Below are 20,391 nucleotides of genomic sequence, written 5' to 3'. Positions count from 1 at the left end.
GGTTAGATGATGTCAAGACTGAGAATTGGCTGAGTGGGGTGGATTGCAACTGTCATCCCAGTGCTTTCAGAGGTGGAGGTGGGAGGATCACTTGGAATTCGAGATCAGCTTGAGCAACATACCAAGATGCCACCTCTACAAAAACAAAAATAAAATAATTAGCTGGGCATGGTGGTGCACCTGTAGTCCCAGCTACTCAGGAGGCTGAGGCAGGAAGATCACTTGAGCCCAGGAGTGTGAGGCTACAGTGAGCTATGATCTCGGCACTGCACTCCAGCCTGGGCGACAGAGACTCTGTTTATTTAAAAAAAAAAAAAAAGGCCTGGCACAGTGGCTCACGGGTATAATCTCAGCACTTTGGGGGCCGAGGCGGGAGGATCACTTGAGCCCAGGAGTTCCAGATCAGCTTGGGCAACATAGGAGACCCCAAAAATATAAAAAGTTACCCAGGCGTGGTGGCATGCTCCTGTGGTCCCAGCTACTCGGGGCTGAGGTGGGAGGATCACTTAAGTCTGGGGAGGTCAAGACTGCCATGAGCCATGATCATACCATTGCACTCCAGCCTGGGCAAAAAAGTAAGACTCTTTCTCTAAAAAAAAGAAGAGAGTAATCCCAGCACTTTGGGAGGCCAAGATGGGTGGATCATGAGGTCAGGAGATTGAGCCCAGCATGGCCAACATGGTGAAACCCTGTCTCCACTAAAATACAAAAAATTAGCCAGGCATGGTGGCAGGCGCCTGTAGTCTCAGCTACTTGGGAGGCTGAGGCAGGGGAATGGCTTGAACCCAGGCAGCGGAGGTTGCAGTGAGCCGAGATTGCACCACTGCACTCCAGCTTGGCAACACAGCAAGACTCTGTCTCAAAAAAAAAAAAAAACAGAATGAGAGGTCTGGGTGAGGTGGCTCATGCCTGTAATCCCAGCACTTTGGGAAGTGAAGGTGGGCAGATCACCTGAAGTCAGGAGTTTGAGACCAGCCTGGCCAACATGGCAAAGACCTGTCTCTCCTAAAAATAAAAAAATTAAAAATAAATTAGTCGGGTGTGGTGGCAGGCACCTGTAATTCCAGCTACTCAGGAAGCTGAGGCAGGACAATCGCTTGAACCCAGGAGACAGAAGGTGTAGTGAGCTGAGATCCAGTCATTGCCCTCTGGCCTGAGTGACAAGAGCGAAACTCTGTCGTACAAAAAAAAAAAAAAAAAAAAAAAGTGAGAGAATGGCCTTTACTTTATCACTTACCAGCTATGTGACCTCAGTCAGCGCTGGCCAAATCCCATCCTGTCTCCACTGCACCCTGGTTTCTTGGTGTGTAAAATGGGTTCACTGTAAGGTCCTGACAGGATTGTGGTGAGAATTGACTGAAACATACAAGGCAATTGCTCAGCATGGTGACTGTGGGCGGTAGGTTGTGTGAGCTAGCGGTGTGATCAAACACATCGAAATCACAGGACAGGGCTTTCTTCTACTTATTCTCAGCAAGCGCAAGGGATCTCTCTCAGCTCTGCATCCTACTAAAATCCAACCCAGATTTGGGGTCTATAGGTTGCCGCTCTGACTTGCCTGATTGGAACAACCAGTGCTGGAAAAGAGGCCCCCCAGTAGGGATGTCCTGCTGGAATTTTCCTAGTCCACTGGGGTTCACATACACTAACAGCAATCCAGTCAGGCTTGTTAGCATCCATTACATCCCTTCCCACGAGAATGTTATCTCAGAAGGTGAAAAGGAAACTTTTTTAAGAGTTCACCAGAAAGGCAGCCCTCTCCTGTGGGCCATAAATGAGCTAACCGAGAAGGAGGAGGAGATGGTGTGGGTTATCTTTTTGGGGACTGTTGTGTTTCTGAAAACAATGGAGCCTTCTGATTGACAATGGTGAGGGGCAGAGGAGCCGCAGCAAGAGGAAGAAAGGGACAGGAGCGAGCCACAGCATTACTCTGGCCAAATAGAGCCAGGAATCTTGCCAACGAGAAAGTGCAGGATTGGCAGTAACCGAGAGATCCTGCATGGACTTTTAGGAAAGATTCTAGGCCACAGCACAGGGCCTCCTCCGTCCCAGCCAGGATAATTCTGGCATCAGCCCCCAGCCCAGGCGTGTTCCCACATAATTGAAGTTGAATGTGCTGGGGGAGAGGCCTCCGCATTCTTCCTGGCTGCGGAATCCTCAGCGCCCTGCAGTTGGCCCTGTTTGGGATCAAAGCCAGTTTGTGTTGATTTTCCGCAGCATGGAAACAAATTCGATGAAGCTGTTTTCCTGAGGCAGGCATTTTGAAAAGAGGATCTTAATTTCTTTCCCCAAGGACAGGTGGGGTGGGGAGGTGGAGGAGTGCCACGTGGCTCCTCTCTTGCCATCCCTTTTGCAAACTGTTGGGCTCATAGCGACTGCATGAGCAGGAACAGTTAGAATATGAGTGAATACAGCTACAGCTAAGGTTGCTTCTATCACAAAAGATAATTCCTAAAAAGTGCTGGCGGAAGATCCTCTGGTTGCGTGTGATAAGTCACAAAATTTGGTTGCTCTCTATTGTGGAGTGTTTCCAAGTCAGCAACTCTCCTTATTCCTCCTAAAATTTTCTGCTTACACATCTTCACTTCTAGGTCTTTCTCTGTAATCTGTTGTGCCTTCAAAATTAATTCCTGTCCCTTCTTTTCAGTTAGCACTGAAGCCTTTTGGTGCTAAGCATTAAGCTAATGATGTAAACTGATACAGGCGTTTCTTAAATTGTGGAAACAGCTCATTCTTTTACAGGGGACTTGAGTTCTCCCAGTTCTCTAGGGAAAACCTGAACGTTTGCCTATTAAGCCATAACCAAGGGATTGAGAATTTAGAATCAGGAGTTGATACAGCTGGGAGAGCAGTGGTGCGATCATAGCTCACTGCAACCTCCAACTCCTGGGCTCCAAAAATCCTCCTGGCTTAGACTCCTGAGTAGCTGGGACTACAGGCATGCACCACCCTGGCTAATTGTTTTTATTTTTTAGTAGAGACGAGGTCTCACTATGTTGCCCAGGCTGGTCTCAAACTCCCAGCCTCAAGCGATCCTCACGACTTGGCCTCCCAGAGTGTTGTGATAACAGGTGTGAGCCACAGCACCTAGCCTGGGCTCTTCCTTTTTAAATGAGGAAACAAATGTAAAAGGAAATCTGTCTGAAACCTGCTGCTGCTTCTGGGCAAAAAAATGGCAGAAGACATCTTCACAGAGGCCAAGTTGGAATTGTTTTTTCAGTTTGGCATTTATGCTCAGTGCCATAGGTTTACTTTTATCTTTTGAAAACACAACACCCATGTTGTGCGTAGTGGCTCACGCCTGTAATCATAGCACTTTGGGAGGCCAAGGCAGGTGGATCACTTGAGGTCAGGAGTTCGAGACCAGCCTGGCCAACGTAGTGAAACCCCGTCTCTACTAAAAACACAAAAATTAACTGGGTGTGATGGTGGGCACCTGTAATTCCAGCTATTTGGGAGGCTGACACAGGAAAATCACTTGAACCCGGGAGGCAGAGGTTGCATTGAGCCGAGATCGAGCCACTGCACCCCAGTCTGGGTGATAGAGCAAGATTTAGTCTCAAAAAAAGAAAAGCACCCAGATTTACCCTGAGTGTTGTAAACGTTCATGTCTGGGACTTTGCATGTGATTTCACTCTTTGACTTCCCCTCCTGGACAAACCTCCCTGCATTTGTTTTGAGGCAATCTTCAGCTGGATGGAAAAGGAGTCTTGAGTCAGGGGATTTAGAACAAGGTCTGAAAAGAAACAAAGCTGCTTCAGTTCACTTAGTAAGCATGGTAATTAGCCTTGGAGTAACAAATGTTATCTGCACCAGCGCAGCTCCGTGCCAAGTACCAGAACCACATTTTCCAGATGATTCCAGTGAGAAGTTTTTGACTCGAAGCAATTCAACATTAGGCCCCAAAGACTGCAATCATCTTGTATAAAACAACAGATTGTTCATCTTTTCCTTTCATGCAGCAAGAATGCAAAATCCAGATTAAGAACCAACTATAGAACCCCTTTCATGTCCTCTTAAGTTTCCAGAATTACAGGGAGCGACTACTCAATGTTCATGAAAAGCATACTAGCTACCATAATTCAGAAATAGTTTAGAAATAGTTTTGGCTTCTGGAAGTACAAGTTTCGAAATTAATGTCTGATAGACTCTATGGTAATAAATGTCTGGGAACATGTGAGTTTCAGGAATACAAGGTAAAGAAAGGTTATCATTAAAACACAAAAAGCCAGGCATAGTGGCTCATGCCTGTAATCCCAGCACTTTGGGAGGCTGAAGCAGGTGGATCACTTGAGGTCAGGGGTTCGACACCAGCCTGGCCAACATGGCAAACCCCATGCACTCTGGGAGGCTGAGGTGGCTGGATCATGAGGTCAAGAGATTGAAACCATCCTGGCCAATATGGTGAGACCCCCTCTCTACTAAAAATACAAAAATTAGACAGGTGTGGTGGCGCATGCCTATAATCCTAGCTACTTGGGAGGCTGAGGTAGAGAATCACTTGAACACCGGAGGCAGAGGTTGCAGTAAGCCAAGATTGTGCCATTGCACTCCAACCTAGGCAACAGAAGCAAAACTCCATGTCAAAAAAAAAAAAAAAACAGGCATGTAGTGTGTACCTATAATCTCAGCTACTCATGAGGCTGAGGCAGGAGAATCGCTTGAACCCAGGAGGCAGAACCTGCAGTGAGCTGAGATGGCACCACTGCACTCCAGCCTGGGCAACAGAGCAAGACTCTGTCTCAGAAAAAAAAACAACAGCAGCAGAAGTTGATTATGGCATTAATCAGGATAGAGAAACCAGCCCCAACTCCAGTAAACATTAAAAGCCTTATCTAACTTCCCTGAAGTCCACTAATGCACAGATGCAAAGAATATTTTTCATTTGTTCCAGGGAGACTACATGACAGTGTTTGTGGGAGGCTAGTGGTGGGGGGAGGTGCAAAATCAACTTCACCTAGCAGAGGAGGAGACGTTTGGCCTTGATCTAGGATAAAACTTGGGGTTCCTAAAGGACAGGCTTTTCTCCCTATCACTGCTTCACTCTTTACTGTCAAAGGTGTATCTGGGTTGGGCACAGTGGCTCACACCTGTAATCCCAGCACTTTGGGAGGCCGAGGCGGGCAGATCTCTTGGGGCCAAGAGTTCGAGACCAGCCTGGCCAACATGGCAAAACCACATCTCTACCAAAAAATACAAAAAATGGCCGGACACAGTGGCTCATGCCTGTAACCCCAGCACTTTGGGAGGCCAAGCAGGAGGATCACTTGAGGTCAAGAATTTGAGACAAGCCTGGCCAACATGGTGAAACTCCATTTCTACTAAAAATACAAAATAGCCAGGCGTGGCAGTGCACGCCTGTAATCCCAGCTACTTGGGATGCTGAAGCATGAGAATTGCTTGAACCTGGGAGGTGGAGGTTGCAGTGAGCCGAGATTGCGCCACTGCACTCCAGCCTGGGCAAAAGAGTGAGGATCCATCTCAAAAAAAAAAAAAAAGCTTCGTCTGTTGTGGCCACTTTATAGGTATTCTGGGTATCCTATTTCAAGAATTTTCACAGGTAAGCATAAAAAGGACTGGCCAAGCAGAAAAGGTCTGCCACAGAATACTCGGTGGCTTCCTAAACTTGTTTAAGGTGACAACCTGGTCTCTGGGTAGTTTAAAGGACCCCCAGCACTATTAAGGCACAGGACCTGATTCTTAAGAGACTTTTAATTTCCCTTCCGCTGCCAAGAGAAGTGATGCAGCAGTTACTGTGTGGCAGTTAATTCAGCTTTATCCTGGAGAAAATAAGAGTAACTTTTTCCTTTTTTAGATAAGCCCATGGACTTCCATCCCACAAGCCAAAATATGCCACCAGCCCAAGCAACGTGGCATCGTGCACAGCAGCCAAATCTCATGGATTGTATTTGTAGCTTGTGGAGCCTGACTGTACTAGGATAGGGGAGGGGTTTCCAAACGATGACAGAAGGTTGTTCATTCGTCATTTGCCAAGTTCTCCACACTCTACTGGCTGGCTGTGGAAATCAGTTTCTCAGCCCTTTTGAGGAGGACAACTTTGCCATGCAAGCAGGGAGAGGGTAATTGCTTCAGTGTTTTATATATTTGTCAATGTATCCTAACGAGTCACATTTATGACGGTTTCCCACCAAAAACACGCCCCTCACCGCCCCGCTAAAAAAAAAAAATCTCATCTTACTGTAGGGCATGGAAAAAAGTCTCAGGTGTAGAAATTGCTTTTAGTGGCTGGGCATGGTGGCTAACGCCTATAATCCCATAGGAGGCCGAAGAGGGTGGATTACTTGAGGTCAGGAGTCTGAGACCAGCCTGGCCAACATGGCAAAACCCCGCCTCGACTAGAAATAGAAAAAAATTAGCCGAGTGTGGTGGTGCACACCTATTAATTGCAGCTACTCAGGAGGCTGAGGCAGAACTGCTTGAACCTGGGAGTAGGAGGTTGCAGTGAGCTGAGATCATGCCACTGCACTCCAGCCTGGGTGACAGAGCAAGACTCCGTCTCAAAAAAAGATTGCTTTTAGTTTGCAAAAGAACTGTGTGCCTGGGACTTCCCTTGTCCAGTTCAGCTACTTTTCATTAGTTTGGGAAGCTGGAGGAAGGGAGCAGAAAGATGAATAATCCAGATGTTCACTATATTGTTGAGGTTTTTTTTTTTTTTTGAGACGGAGTTTCGCTCTTGATACCCAGGCTGGAGTGCAATGGCGCGATCTCGGCTCACCGCAACCTCCGCCTCCTGGGTTCAGGCAATTCTCCTGCCTCAGCCTCCTGAGTAGCTGGGATTACAGGCACGCGCCACCGTGCCCAGCTAATTTTTTGTATTAGTAGAGACGGGGTTTCACCATGTTGACCAGGATGGTCTCGATCTCTTGACCTCGTGATCCACCCGCCTCGGCCTCCCAAAGTGCTGGGATTACAGGCTTGAGCCACCGCGCCCGGCTGTTTTTTTTTTAAGAGACAGGATCTCACTGTCGCCCAGGCTGAATTGAAGTGATACAATCACAGCTCACTGCAGTCTCAAACTCCTGGCTCAAGCGATCCTCCCACCTCAGCCTCCCAAGTAGCTGGGACTGCAGGTGTGTACCACCACACCCGGCAAATTGAATTTTTTTTTGGTAGAGATTTGGTCTTGCCATGTTGCCCAGGCTGGTCTTGAACTCCTGGCCTCAAGTGTTCCTCCCACCTCAGCCTCCCAAAGTGCTGGGATTACAGACGTGAGCCACCACACCCAACCAAGGGGTTAATTTTTACGTTGCTTTCTAAATCAAGGCCATTGACACTTATTTATTTTTTCTTTTTTGAGATGGAGGCTTGTTCTGTCGCCCAGGCTGGAATGCAATGGCATAATCTCAGCTCACTGCAACCTCCACCTCCTGGGTTCAAGTGATTCTCTAGTCTCAGCCTCCCCAGTAGCTGGGATTATAGGCATCCACCATCATGCCTGGCTAATTTTTGTATTTTTGTAGAGACAGGGTTTCACCATGTTGGCCAGGCTGGTCGTGAACCCCTGACCTCAGGTCATCCACCCACTGTGACCTCCCAAAGTGCTGGGTTACAGGTGTGAGCCACTGTGCCTGGCTGACACTTTCCTAGATTAGATACATGCTCCCAAGCAAATGTCAATCAGAGACAGGAATTTCACACAGGGCAGAATAATTTCAAAGTCTGGCTATTTTAATTCAATTTCATTGTTCAAGGTAGTATGGGTATATTAAGTGGTTCATTGCCATCCTGAAGAAAACACAGCTTCTGTCTGATGTGATTTTGTCAAATTCAAACATGACTCTTTGACTTAAAAGAAAAAAAACACACATTTTCTTTACATATCTTGGTAAGATTTTTTTTTCCCCTGGAACATATATATATATATATGTTTGTCTATTAAACATATATATATTAAAATAGACAGTAGTTTGGAAACATTTGTCTATTTGCCCATTCCTCTGGGCACAGCCTTTCAGAGCATTTATCCCACCTATGCTGAAAAATTTGTTTTACCAGGTGGTGGTGGGGCCACTGGATAGAGGGGATCACAGAGAAATGAGGAGTGAGCGAGCTTTGTAAACCACTTCTAATTCTCTTAATTAGTATGCTATGATCCACCCCAGCTTCTACAAGGTCAGACATGCAAGAGAAGAACTTGGCTAAAACAGCAGGATTCTAACTAGTGTAAAAATAGATTTTAAATAAAATAGAATCTCTATAGGAAAGAGAATTAGGTTATGCTTTACATTCCCACTCCAGCTTTAAGGTATCTGTACATATAAGTCAAAGAGAGACTCAAAGAGTTGGTCTGCCTTAAGTAAAAATTAAGAATGTCTGAGTACATTCATTTTGCAACATTACAGGTGAAGTTTTTTGGGAAATGCTGCAGCACATCCCACAAACATAGATGGCGATTAGTGATACAGCTGATGTGCTAACAAGTAACATGTGAGACATTTAGGGGCTGGGAGCAGTGGCTCATGCCTGTAATCCCAGCACTCTGGGAGGCCAAGGTGGGTGGATCACCTGAGGTCAGGAGTTTGAGACCAGCCTGGCCAACATGGTGAAACCCCATCTCTACTAAAAATATAAAAAAATAGCCGGAAATAGTGGTGCACGCCTGTAATCCCAGCTACTCGGGAGGCTGAGGCAGGAGAATCGCTTGAACCTGGGAGGCAGAGGTTGCAGTGAGCCGAGATCATGCCACTGCACTCCAGCCTACAGCATGGGCAACAAGAGCAAAACTCTGCCTCAAAAAAAAAAAAAAAAAGATTTAGGTTAGAGGGGATGAGGCCTAATTAGCGGCTAAAAACCTATTCTGAAATGTGATCATTTGAAAACCTTTGGCTAATAATTATAAAGCAAAAACCAAATCCCATCATTTAACAATACATCTTACTAACCTATCCTTCTACCTCTTCAAGAAACTAAATTCCAACACAGGTCTTATTTTAAGTTTGCTCAGTTACTACAGGTTATGAATTATTTGACATTTATGGTTCCAGAGAGAGTACACCGCCCCTCTGTTGGCCCACACAAGTGTTACATGACTGTTTAAAGGGGGCTCTGCTGAAATTCTAATTTTAGGATTTAGAAACAGCCTTTGGTTATATCTTGAAAGCGTAATTGAAAATCTGCCCAAGCTCCCTCTAGCTGCAACCTGAACATGCAGCCCAATCTTTTGTAAACATTTAGAAAATACTGCACCCAGCAAAATACACACTCTACATTTTCACAAAGATGAGAAATCTCCCCACTTATTCTTGCTAGATGCTAGGATATCCACTTTGAGATGTGAGTTTGGGAACAGCCATTAAGCCTCCTCTTTAATTGAGGTTGATAATGACATATGAAGTCACCAAAAATAAACAGTGGAGCTGCCACCATTTTTCCTACACTTAGTCTACCCAATGTGCCCCGGGCTGTTTGTTTTTCCTGGCTAGCCCCAGAGCAAGAAGAGATGACTGCTGGTAAAGAGCCAGGGCCTGGTTTACCACCAGGCCTCTTTTCAGATAACATTCAAGCAATTCTTCCACTTCCCAGAGGAAGGGGGAAGATGATGATGATATGACACTATTCCTAGGGAATTTTCATAACTCCTCAGCAGCCAATGGAAACCTCTCTTTAAAGCAGCTGCTATGACCTCAGAGAGGTTTAGTGCTTTAGTGCTAGATAACCTTACCTTTGAGGTTACAAGAAATAACTTAACAACTTAAACCTACCCCAGAACTGAATGTCAAATGCACCAACTCCATAAATACAATGGAAAAATGCACAACAGAGCTGGGGCTTCTACCAAGCAAGAAGGCAAAATGGTCATTAGAATGTCTGAGGTTAGTGAACTCTTAAGACCTTTTCAAACACAGCCCCTTTCCATCAGCTCTCCCGGTCAGTACCCTCTACATTCACTACATCACACACTAGCAAATGAAAGAGCCAAACAACTGTGGCTTGATCCTCATTTGTACTTATTAGGGCCCACCCTCACATTTAGGTGAAGGTCCCAGCACGCCCTCACGGTGCCAGGGAGAACAGTCTCGGGGATGTCTGTTGCTTTGAAGGTCACTTGCCCCTCTTGCTGCGGCCCTTCCTGGAGGGCAACTTCCCACTGCCCCCAGAAGAGGCGGGACTTGAGGCTGAGGCCATGGGGATGTTGATCTGTCCCTCCTGGATTTCCTGCCGGGCCTCAGCAGGCAGATGGTTGATCTTCTGCTGTGTCTCCAGGTAGAACATGACGTCACGCAGCTGCTCCTGGATCTCGGTGATCTGCAGATCTTTCTGGTCGCAGGTCTCCTTCAACAACTTCTCCTCCTCCTTTAGCTTGTTCTGCAGGAGGACTTGGTTGGCTCGCAAACACTTGTTCATTTCCTGCTCCTCTTTGAGCTCATTGGTGAGTTTGGCCACTTTCGTGTTTAGCTGAGTGCACCTTTTGAAAAACAAAGGAAGACAAAAGCACATTTTTCATTTGCTGACACAGTCCCCTTTCTGATCTGGGGTTGACCAGAGAAACCATGACCTCAGAATGCATTTAGGACAGGCCCCTTTCTCCCATAGTGAGGAAGACTAGTTTGCTGCCATTGCAATGAGCTATGCAAAGCAAGAATTTTGCTCTACTTAACACAAGTGTATTTTACACATTTTTTTTTTGTCTTTTGTTTTTTTCCTTTTTGTGGAGAACGGGGTCTTGCTATATTGCCGAGGGAGGTCTCGAACTCCTGGGCTGAAGCTATCCTCCCGCCTCTGCCTCCCTAAGAGCTGGGATTACAGGCATTAGCCACAGCGCCTGGCAACACAAGTGTTTTTTTTTTTTTTTTTGAGATGGAGTTTCGATCTTGTTGCCCAGGCTGGAGTGCACGATCTCAGCTCACTGCAACCTCTGCCTCCTGGGTTCAAGTGAGTCTTCTGCCTCAGCCTCCCAAGTAGCTGGGATTACAGGCACCCGCCACCACGCCTGGCTAATTTTTGTATTTTTAGTAGAAAGCAGGTTTCACCATGTTGGTCAGGCTGGTCTCGAACTCCTGACCTCAGGTGATCTGTCTGCCTTGGCCTATCAAAGTGCTGAGATCACAGGCATGAGACAGTGTGCCAGCCCACAAGGGTACTTTTTTTTTTTTTTTTTTGAGACAGACTCTCACTCTGTTGCCCAGGCTGGAGTGCAGTGGTGTGATCTCGGCTCACTGCAGCCTCTGCAACCTGAGTTCAAGTGATTCTCCTGCCTCATCCTCCCGAGTAGCTAGGATTACAGGCACCCACCACCACACCTGGCTAATTTTTGTATTTTTAGTAGAGATGGGGTTTTACCATCTTGGCTAGAGTGGTCTTGAACTCCTGACTTCATGATCCACCCACGTTGGCCTCCCAAAGTGCTGGGATTACAGGTGTGAGCCACCGCACCCAGCCCACAGGTACTTTTAAGATTTTTTTTTTTTTAAGGATCAGAAATTTTTTAGTAGCAGAAACTATTCTGTGACTGATGTAAAAATTCTGCTTCTTGGTTTTGCAGTCAGTGGTTACATAGGTGCCTTTGAGATGATAGCTGTGATAATGAAGTTATGAGGAAAAGTGACATTCTTGGAGAGTCAAGTGCTCTGACTTCATTGCATTTGCTGGAGGGAAAAAAAGGGCACTTATTCTAACCAAAGGGTTTTAGACTTGGGAGTGCCCTATTCTTGATGTCCAGTCTTACTCATAAGTAAAGAATTGCAAATGAAACCATCATTTGAGGCTGGGTGCATTGGCTCATGCTTGGAATCCCAATGCTCTGAGAGGCTGAAGCCAGAGGATCACTTCAGCAAATGAAAGAGGAAATGAGTTTGAGTCCAGTATGGGCAACAAAGTAAGACCCTGTCTCTATAAAGAATCAAAAAAATTAGCCACGCGTGATGGCATGCACCTGTGGTCCCAGATACAAAGGAGGCTGAAGTGGGAGGATTGCTTGACCCCAGCAGGTCAAGGCTGCAGTGAGCTGTGTTCATGCCATTGCACTCCAGCCTGGGTGACAGAGCGAGACCTTGTCTCAATCAAACAACCAAACAACCCACACCATTAGAGACCCAGTAGAGTGGCTCTGCCTGTAATCCCAGCACTCTGGGAGGTCAAAGTGGGAGGGTCACTTGAGGCCAGGAGTTCGAAACCAGCCTGGTCAACATAGTGAGACACTATCTCTACAAAAAAAAATGTTTTTTTAAAATTAGCTGGGTGTGGTGGTATGCACTTCTTGTAGCCCCAGCTACTTGGAAGGCTGAGGCAGAGGATTGCTTGAGCCCAGCCTGCATTGGGCTGTGAATTCATCACTGCACTCTAGCCTGGGTGACAGAGTATGACCCTGTCTAAAACAAAAACAAAAACAAAACAAAACAAAAAAAACTAACCCACATTTGCGATATTATTTTTATGTATTAGAACACCCAAGAGCTGAGACATGAGAAAAGAGGCACTCTTACACACTGGTACTGGAGCATAAACTGGTATAAACTCTTTTGAAAACAACTTGGCAATATCTCTAAAAATAAAAAATTTGCCTGTAATCCCAGCATTTTGGGAGTCCAAGGGCAGATCACAAGGTCAAGAGTTCAAGACCAGCCTGGTCAACATGGTGAAACACTGTCTGGTTGTGGTGGCATGGGCCTGTAATCCCCGTTACTCTGGAGGCTGAGGCAGAAGAACTGCTTGAACCCAGGAGGCAGAGGTTGCAGTGAGCTGAGATTGCACCACTGCACTCCAGCCTGTGTGACAGAGCAAGATTCCGTCTCAAAATAAATGAATAAATAAAAATTTGCATGCCCTTTGACACAGCTGTTTTACTTCTAGGAATTTATCCCATAGAATAGATACACTCAGGATTGGGTAAAAAGAATCATGGAGAAAGATGCTCATTACAGTACTGCTTATAGTAGTGTGAGATTTGACACAACTTGACACAATCAATAGGGACCTGGTCAAAATTACTATGGAAGGCCAGGTGCAGTGGCTCATGCCTATAATGCCAGCATTTTCAGAGGCCAAGACAGGAGGATCACTTGAGGCTCAGAATTCAGAACCAGCCTGGGCAATATAGCAAGACCCTGTCTCTACAAAAAAATTTAAAATTGGGCAGGTATGGTGGTGCACACCTGTAGTCGTAGCTACTCAAGAAGCTCAGACTAGGAGGAACACTTGAGCCCAGGAGCCAAAGGCTGCAGTGAGCTATGATCACACCACTGTACTCAGGCCTAGGCAACATAGCAAGACCTTATCTCAACACTGACAAAAAAAAAAAATCATTATGGTACATCCATACAATGAAATAGCATGCAGCTATTACAAAGATCAGGATAGCTCTAGATGTGCCAGTATACAAAAAATCTCCAAAAACATATTTTATCAAAGAGAATACCTACTATTCTATTTTTGTAGAGAAAAGATTATGCATGTGCGATATTTACGTGGGCTGAGCTAAACATCTAGAAGAATAAATATTCACCAGTACTGGTTAATAATGTATACCGGTCAGGCGTGGTGGCTCACGCCTGTATCCCAGCACTTTGGGAGGCTGAGGTGGGCAGATCACAAGGTCAGGAGTTTGAGACCAGCCTGGCCAACGTGGCAAAATCTCGTCTCTACTAAAAATACAAAAATTAGCCAGGTGTGGTGGCAGGTGCTTATAATCCCAGCTACTCGGGAGGGTGAGGCAGGAGAATGCTTGAACCTGGGAGGCAGAGGTGAGATTGCCTCCAGCCTGGCTGACAGGGCAAGACTCCATCTCAGAAACAAAAATAATAATAATGGTTACCACTAGATAGCAGGATCTAGGGGGTGAAAAAGAACTTCCAGTTTTACAGGGTGGGGTGGCCCACACCTATAATGGTAAAACAGTCTCTACAAAACGTTAGCCAGAGGCTGGGTGTGGTGGCTCACGCCTGTAATCCCAGCACTTTGCGGGGCTGAGGCGGGAGGATCACGAGGTTAAGAGATCAAGACCATCCTGGCCAACAAGGTAAAACTTCATCTCTACTAAAAATACAAAAATTAGCTGGGCATGGTGGTGCATGCTTGTAGTCCCAGCTACTCAGGAGGCTGAGGCGGGAGAATCGCTTGAACCCTGGAAGCAGAGGCTGCAGTGAGCCAAGATCGCACCACTGCATTCTAGCCTGGCAACAGAGTGAGACTGTCTCAAAAAAAAAAACGATGTAGTGAGCCAAGATTGAGCCACCGTACTCCAGCCTGGGTGACAAGGAAAGACCTTATCTCAAAAAACTTTCAGTTTTAACTTCGTATTCTTTAGCAGTTGTTCAATTTGTTAGGGTGCTGAAAGCATAGGATAACTTTTAATTTTTACTTCTATTAATTTTGTAGTGTTGATTTTACAATAGCTTTAAAAAAATTATTTATTTTTGTTGAGACAGGGTCTTGCTGTTGCCCAGGCTGGAGTGCAGTGGTGTGATGTTGACTCACTGCAGCCTTCGGCTCCCAAGCTCATGTGATCCTCCTACCTCAGCCTTCTAGGTAGATGGCACTACAGGTGTGCACCACCATGCCCAGCTAATTTTTGTATTTTTAGTGGAGATGGGGTTTTACCATGAGGCTGGTCTCAAATTCCTGGGCTCAAGCAATCTGTCTGCCTCAGGCTCCCAAAAGTGTTGGAATTACAGGCGTGAGCCACTACACCTGGCTGGTAATTTCAATCAGTAGCAACTATCTTCCCAAATAACAGTAAATAAAGAATGTTCTCGCCATGCTGTCCATGAGTTTTTTGCTCCATATTCAACATCTTTTGCCTTTAATTCCTGCCCAAGGCCAGAGCATAGAACATCTCCAGCTTAGATACAGTTTCCTTCCTAACTGCCAGTTCTCAGCCACAATGGTTTAAAGAAGCTGAAGGTGCTGGATGGTAGAAAATTGCTTTAAACAACAGAATGGGAAAAAATTTTTGCAATTTACCCATCTGACAAAGGGCTGATATCAAGAATTTACAAAGAACTAAAACAGATTTACAAGAAAAAAACAAACAAGCCCATTCAAAAGTGGGCAAAGGATATGAACAGACACTTTACAAAAGAAGACATACATGAGGCCAACAAACATATGAAAAAATACTCATCATCACTGGTCATTAGAGAAATGCAAATCAAAACTACATTGAGATACCATCTCACGCCAGTTAGAATGGCGATCATTAAAAAATCTGGAGACAACAGATGCTAGAGAGGATGTGGAGAAATAGGAACACTTTTACACTGTTGGTGGGAGGGTAAATTAGTTCAACCATTGTGGAAGACAGTGTGGCGATTCCTCAAGGACCTAGAAATAGAAATTCCATTTGACCCAGCAATCCCATTACTGGGTATATATCCAAAGAATTATAAATCGTTCTACTATAAGGACACATGCACACGAATGTTCACTGTAGCACAGTTTACAATAGCAAAGACTTGGAACCAACCCAAATGCCCATCGATGACAGACTGGACAGGAAAAATGTGGCACACAGACACCATGGAATATTATGCAGCCATCAAAAACGATGAGTTCTTGTCCTTTGTAGGGACATGGATGAACCTGGAAACCATCATTCTCAGCAAACTGACACAAGAACACAAAATCAAACACCGCATGTTCTCACTCATAGGCGGGTGTTGAACAATGAGAACACATGGACACAGGGAGGGGAGCACTACACACTGGGGTCTGTTGGGGGGAAATAGAGGAGGGACAGCGGGGGGTGGGGAGTTGGGGAGAGATAGCATGGGGAGAAATGCCAAATATAGGTGAAGGGGAGGAAGGCAGCAAATCACACTGCCCTGTGTGTACCTATGCAACAATCTTGCATGTTCTTCACATGTACCCCAAAACCTAAAATACAATTTAAAAAAAAAAAAAAGAAAATTGCTTTAAACAGGCAAAAATGGAAGATATCTGCACACACTGCAAGTGCACAGACATCAGAAGAGAGCACTGCATTCCACATGGCATCCATCTGGTATGAAACCCCGCATTTTTTAATAAATGAGAAGCCGGTCCGGCTCCGTGGCTCATGCCTATAATCCCAGCACTTTGGGAGGCCAAGGGGTGGATCAGGAGGTTAAGTAATCAAGACCATCTTTGGCCAACATGGTGAAACCCTGTCTCTACTAAAAATATAAAAAATTAGCCAGGTGTGGTGGCATGTGCCTGTACTCCCAGCTACTCGGGAGGCTGAGGTAGGAGATTCACTTGAACCCAGGAGGCAGAGGTTGAAGCGAGCCATCGTGCTACTGCACTCCAGCCTGGGGAACAGAGCAAGAGTCCATCTCAAAAACAAAAAACGAAAAACAAAAAAAACCCCGGAACAGTGGCTCATATCTGTAATCCCAGCACTTTGGGAGGCCAAGGCTGGCAGATTACCTGAGGTTGAGAGTTTGAGACCAGCCTGATCAACATGGAGAAACCCTGTCTCTACTAAAAATACAAAATTAGCTGGGTGTGGTGGTATATGCCTGTAATCCCCGCTACTCAGGAGGCTGAGGCAGGAGAATCACTTGAGCACAGGAGGCAGAGGTTGCAGAGAGTTGAGATTGTGCCACTGCACTCCAGCCTGGGCAACAAGAGCAAAACTCTGTCTCCTAAATAAATAAAATAATAAACGAATGAGAAGCTTGTTCTATACATAGGGATACTCCTGAAAACTGGTGATACATAGATTTGAAAATGAGGATGTTTCCATAGGAATGAAAGAAACTGTCTGTTTATAGAGCCAGTTATAACAGAATAGACAGATTATACTTACTTTCTTTCCACAGACTGCTTTTCTTTTAGGAGATCATTTAGTTTATGCTCCAGATTATCGCATTTCTCAATTGTTTCTTTAAACTTGGTCTTCATGTTGTTAATCTGAAAGAGCAAACAGAAATCAGACTCATTTCACAAAGGCAATGTAGTGTGGTCTTTGGGGTTAACATCATACTTTCCTAACTTTGACAAACCAAAATTAGAAAAGGTGAGATATGGCACTTTCTAGGCAGGGGAAAAAAATAAAAGAAAGAAAAAGGTGAGATAATCATTTGAAAGAATTTCTGTAAAAGGAATAAAAATGCCAGGACATCTTTTTTTTCTTTTTTTGAGATGGAGTCTTGCCTGTTGCCCAGGCTGGAGTGCAGTGGCATGATCTTGGCTCACCGCAACCTCCCGGGTTCAAGCAATTCTCCTGCCTCAGCCTCCCGAGTAGCTGGGATTACAGGCATGCACTACCATGCCTAGTTAATTTTTGTATTTTTAGTAGAGATGGGGTTTCACCATGTTGACCAAGCTGGTCTCAAACTTCTGACCTCAGGTGATCCACCTGCCTTGGCCTCCCAAAGCGCTGGGATTACAGGCATGAGCTACTGTGCCCAGCTGGGAAATCCTTTTTTTCTTACTATTTCTCTATATCGGGATGAATAAGGGATCAGGAACATCTGAATGTCCAGTGAAACCACTGGAAAGTAAAGAGTGAGCATCAGGTACTACATCAGGGGCTTCCCGTTCTTTTTTTTTTTTTTTTTTAAAGAAATGATGAGGTCTTGTCATGCTGTCCAAGCTAGAGTGCAGTAGCTTATTCACAGGTGCAGTCACAGCTCACTACAGCCTTGAACTCCTGGGCTCAAGTGATCCTCCTGCCTCAGCCTCCAGAATAGACTACTGCAGGCATGTGCTACCTACCACATCCAGCAGAGCTTAGTCACCACTGTGCTTCTTATATTTATTTATAGACAGGGTCTTGCTCTGTCCACCCAGGCTGAAGTACAGTGACATGATCTCAGCTCACTGCAACCTATGCCTCCTAGGTTCAAGTTATCCTTCTACCTCAGCCTCCCTAGTAGCTGGGACTACAGGTGCATGCCACCACATCTGGCTTTTTTTTTTTTTTTTAAGACACTGTCTTGTTCTATCGTCCAGGCACCTGCAGCAGCACGATCTCGGCTCACTGCAACCTCTGCCTCTCAGGTTCAAGTGATTCTCCTGCCTCAGCCTCCCAAGAAGCTGGGATTACAGGCATGCACCTCCACATGTGGATAATTTTTGTATTTTTGTTTTTGTTTCTTTTTTTGAGCCAGAGTCTCACTCTGTCATCCAGGCTGGAGTACAGTAGTGTGATCTCGGCTCACTGCAACCTCTGCCTCCCGAGTTCAAGCGATTCTCCTGCCTCAGCCTCCTGGGTAGCTGGCACTACAAGCGCCTGCCACCATGCCTGGCTAATTTTTGTATTTTTTAGTATAGATGGGGTTTTGCCATGTTGGCCAGGCTGGTCTTGAACTCCTGACCTCAAGTGATCCCTCCTTAGCCTCCCAAAGTGCTGGGATTCAGGCATGAATCACCAGGCCTGACCTAAGTTTTATATTTTTTGTAGAGACAAAAATTTGTAATCTACAAAACTTGTGACAGTTGACTCTAGTCATTTGTTTTTTCAAATTCACAATTTTTTCATGTATCATGAAGCCACATGGAACATAAGCAGTCCATTTTTTTTGAGTCTATTTATGAAAACAATATCCATAGACTAATTCAAGTTACATAGCCTTAACAACAAGATAATTTAAAAATTCTGATGTATAACATGTCAGATGGCAGCAATCCTAGCCCAGAGTCTGTTGGAATCTGGCTAGGTAGATATTGGATCCACTCCTGTGCAAAGATCTGCAAACTTGCGAATTTCCTCAACTCCTCTGGTCTAGGACACTGGCAAAAGATAGGGGGGAAGGCAAAGTGGGGAGGCTGGGTGGATCACAAGGCAGTAATAACAGGAACTGAAAGTGGCTGAGAATTTAAATCCTACGGACCAGGCATCAGCTAGGTGTTTCACAGGCAGTATCTCATTTATTCCTCATAGGAAGCGTATGGCTTGTAAGTCAACTTCTGATAGAAACTTAGGCTTGAGAAAGGTGAGGCATTATGCCCAAGGTCATCCAGCTGGCGTGTGGTAGATACAGAACTATATCTCAAGTTTGGGTCCAAAGGTAAGTTCTAAACCTCTGTCTGTATTACAAAGAAGGCCAAAACTCTATAGTGAAGGAAAAGTGACTTCTGGACTAGATCTGAACTTAGCAGAGGTCCTTGTGATGCCTTCCCTCAGGCAGATGGAGGATCACTTCTAAACTTTCCTTTCAATCATTTTCCATACAGCCTGCCTAGCAAGTCTCTAATAGCACTAGCTTTAGTAATAATAATAAATGTTTTATACAAATTAACTTTACAGCCAACTTCCATTGGAAGAACATGGAAGAGAAATTTCTAAATGTTTTACTATGTCATAAAAATCAAAACAGCTTTAAAATTGCTCGAATTCTAGTTTGGTATTCTCTTCAATATTATTTAAAAATAACAGAGCACTAGATCTTTTGGTATTTTCTTCTAAACTGACTCCTGTCAGTTCAAGGAAGTTGAAAAGGACAAAAGTTACTATCATAAGGAACCAAACTGTACACGTCTTAATAAAGATATTTAAGACAAATACATTTATATCAACATGAAAATATAAAGGTAACCCTAAAAAGGTTTTTAATATTGCTACAGACAAATGTTAACAACTATTTAAATTAGTGCTTTTTAAAACATTTCTGGGCCAGTGCCATGGCTCACGCCTGTAATCCCAGCACTTTCAGAGGGCCATGGCAGAAGGTTTGTTTAAGCTCAGGAATCGGAGATCAGCCTGGGCAACATAATGAGACTCTCCATCTCAACAAAAATTTTTAAAAATCAGCCAGGCACGGTGGCACCCTCCTGTGGTCCCAGCTACTTAAGCCTCAGAGGCTGAGCCTGAAGCTGCAGTGAGCTGTGATGGTGCCAATGCATTCCTGCCTGGGCAATACAGTGAGATCTTATTTCAAAAAACAAACGAAAATTTCTGACCATTAGCCCACAGTAAGAAACACCCATGACACACACAGAAGTGAAACAAGTTTCACAAAACAATAATCATTGTGAAACACCCTAATATTTACATCTACCCTATCTATGTAATAAAAATGCTAGTTGTGGACCACCAAACTCATTTTACAATCCACAGCTGGAAAAATACTGGTTGAAATGGAGCTAGACATCCACAAGAAAAGATGCATTTTTAGGAGAGTTCACCTTACGACTGCCTCTGCCTACCATGTGTTCTTCATACATGATCCCATGAAAACTAAGAATCTTCAAGTGTCTGTGAGCTTCATTGTCTAGAATAGGCTCTGCTCACATGTATAGTAATAGCACTACCTAAGGCACTGGGGAAAAGAAGCAGTGTTTATAACTGAAGCCCACAGTGAATTTCAACCTTGATCCTCCTCCACATCCACAGGAGGTCCAAGAACAAAAATCTCTGTCAGTGAGACTCAGGGTCCAGGTTACTGTTTCTCCCTGAACATGTTCTACTGCTAGAGGTGCTAACGGACAAGGAACTAGCCAAAAGGAGGA

The 20,391-nt window shown here is 44.9% G+C and overlaps 1 protein-coding gene across 3 annotated transcripts in view; it reads right to left on the bottom strand.

Annotated features, from left to right (window-relative positions):
• Nucleotides 1–9,961: 9,961 nt before the first annotated feature.
• The window catches only part of BRAP (BRCA1 associated protein), a 47,386-nt gene continuing 36,956 nt past the window's right edge, over nt 9,962–20,391 (bottom strand). For all 3 annotated transcript variants that reach the window (XM_012469052.3, XM_012469053.2, XM_012469054.2), the window contains 2 exons: nt 16,745–16,848; nt 9,962–10,426 (listed from right to left, as the gene is read on the bottom strand). In XM_012469052.3, the coding sequence (XP_012324475.1) occupies nt 10,063–10,426; nt 16,745–16,848 (468 nt within the window). In that variant the 3' untranslated portion in view covers nt 9,962–10,062. The remainder of the gene's footprint in view (nt 10,427–16,744; nt 16,849–20,391) is intronic.

The sequence above is a fragment of the Aotus nancymaae genome, unplaced genomic scaffold, assembly GCF_030222135.1.
Source record: "Aotus nancymaae isolate 86718 unplaced genomic scaffold, 86718_ANA_hifiasm-v0.15.2.pri h1tg000021l, whole genome shotgun sequence".
NCBI lineage: Eukaryota > Metazoa > Chordata > Mammalia > Primates > Aotidae > Aotus > Aotus nancymaae.
The sequence above is the reverse complement of the archived record's forward strand: the minus strand, read 5'-3'. Positions and strand labels throughout refer to the sequence as shown.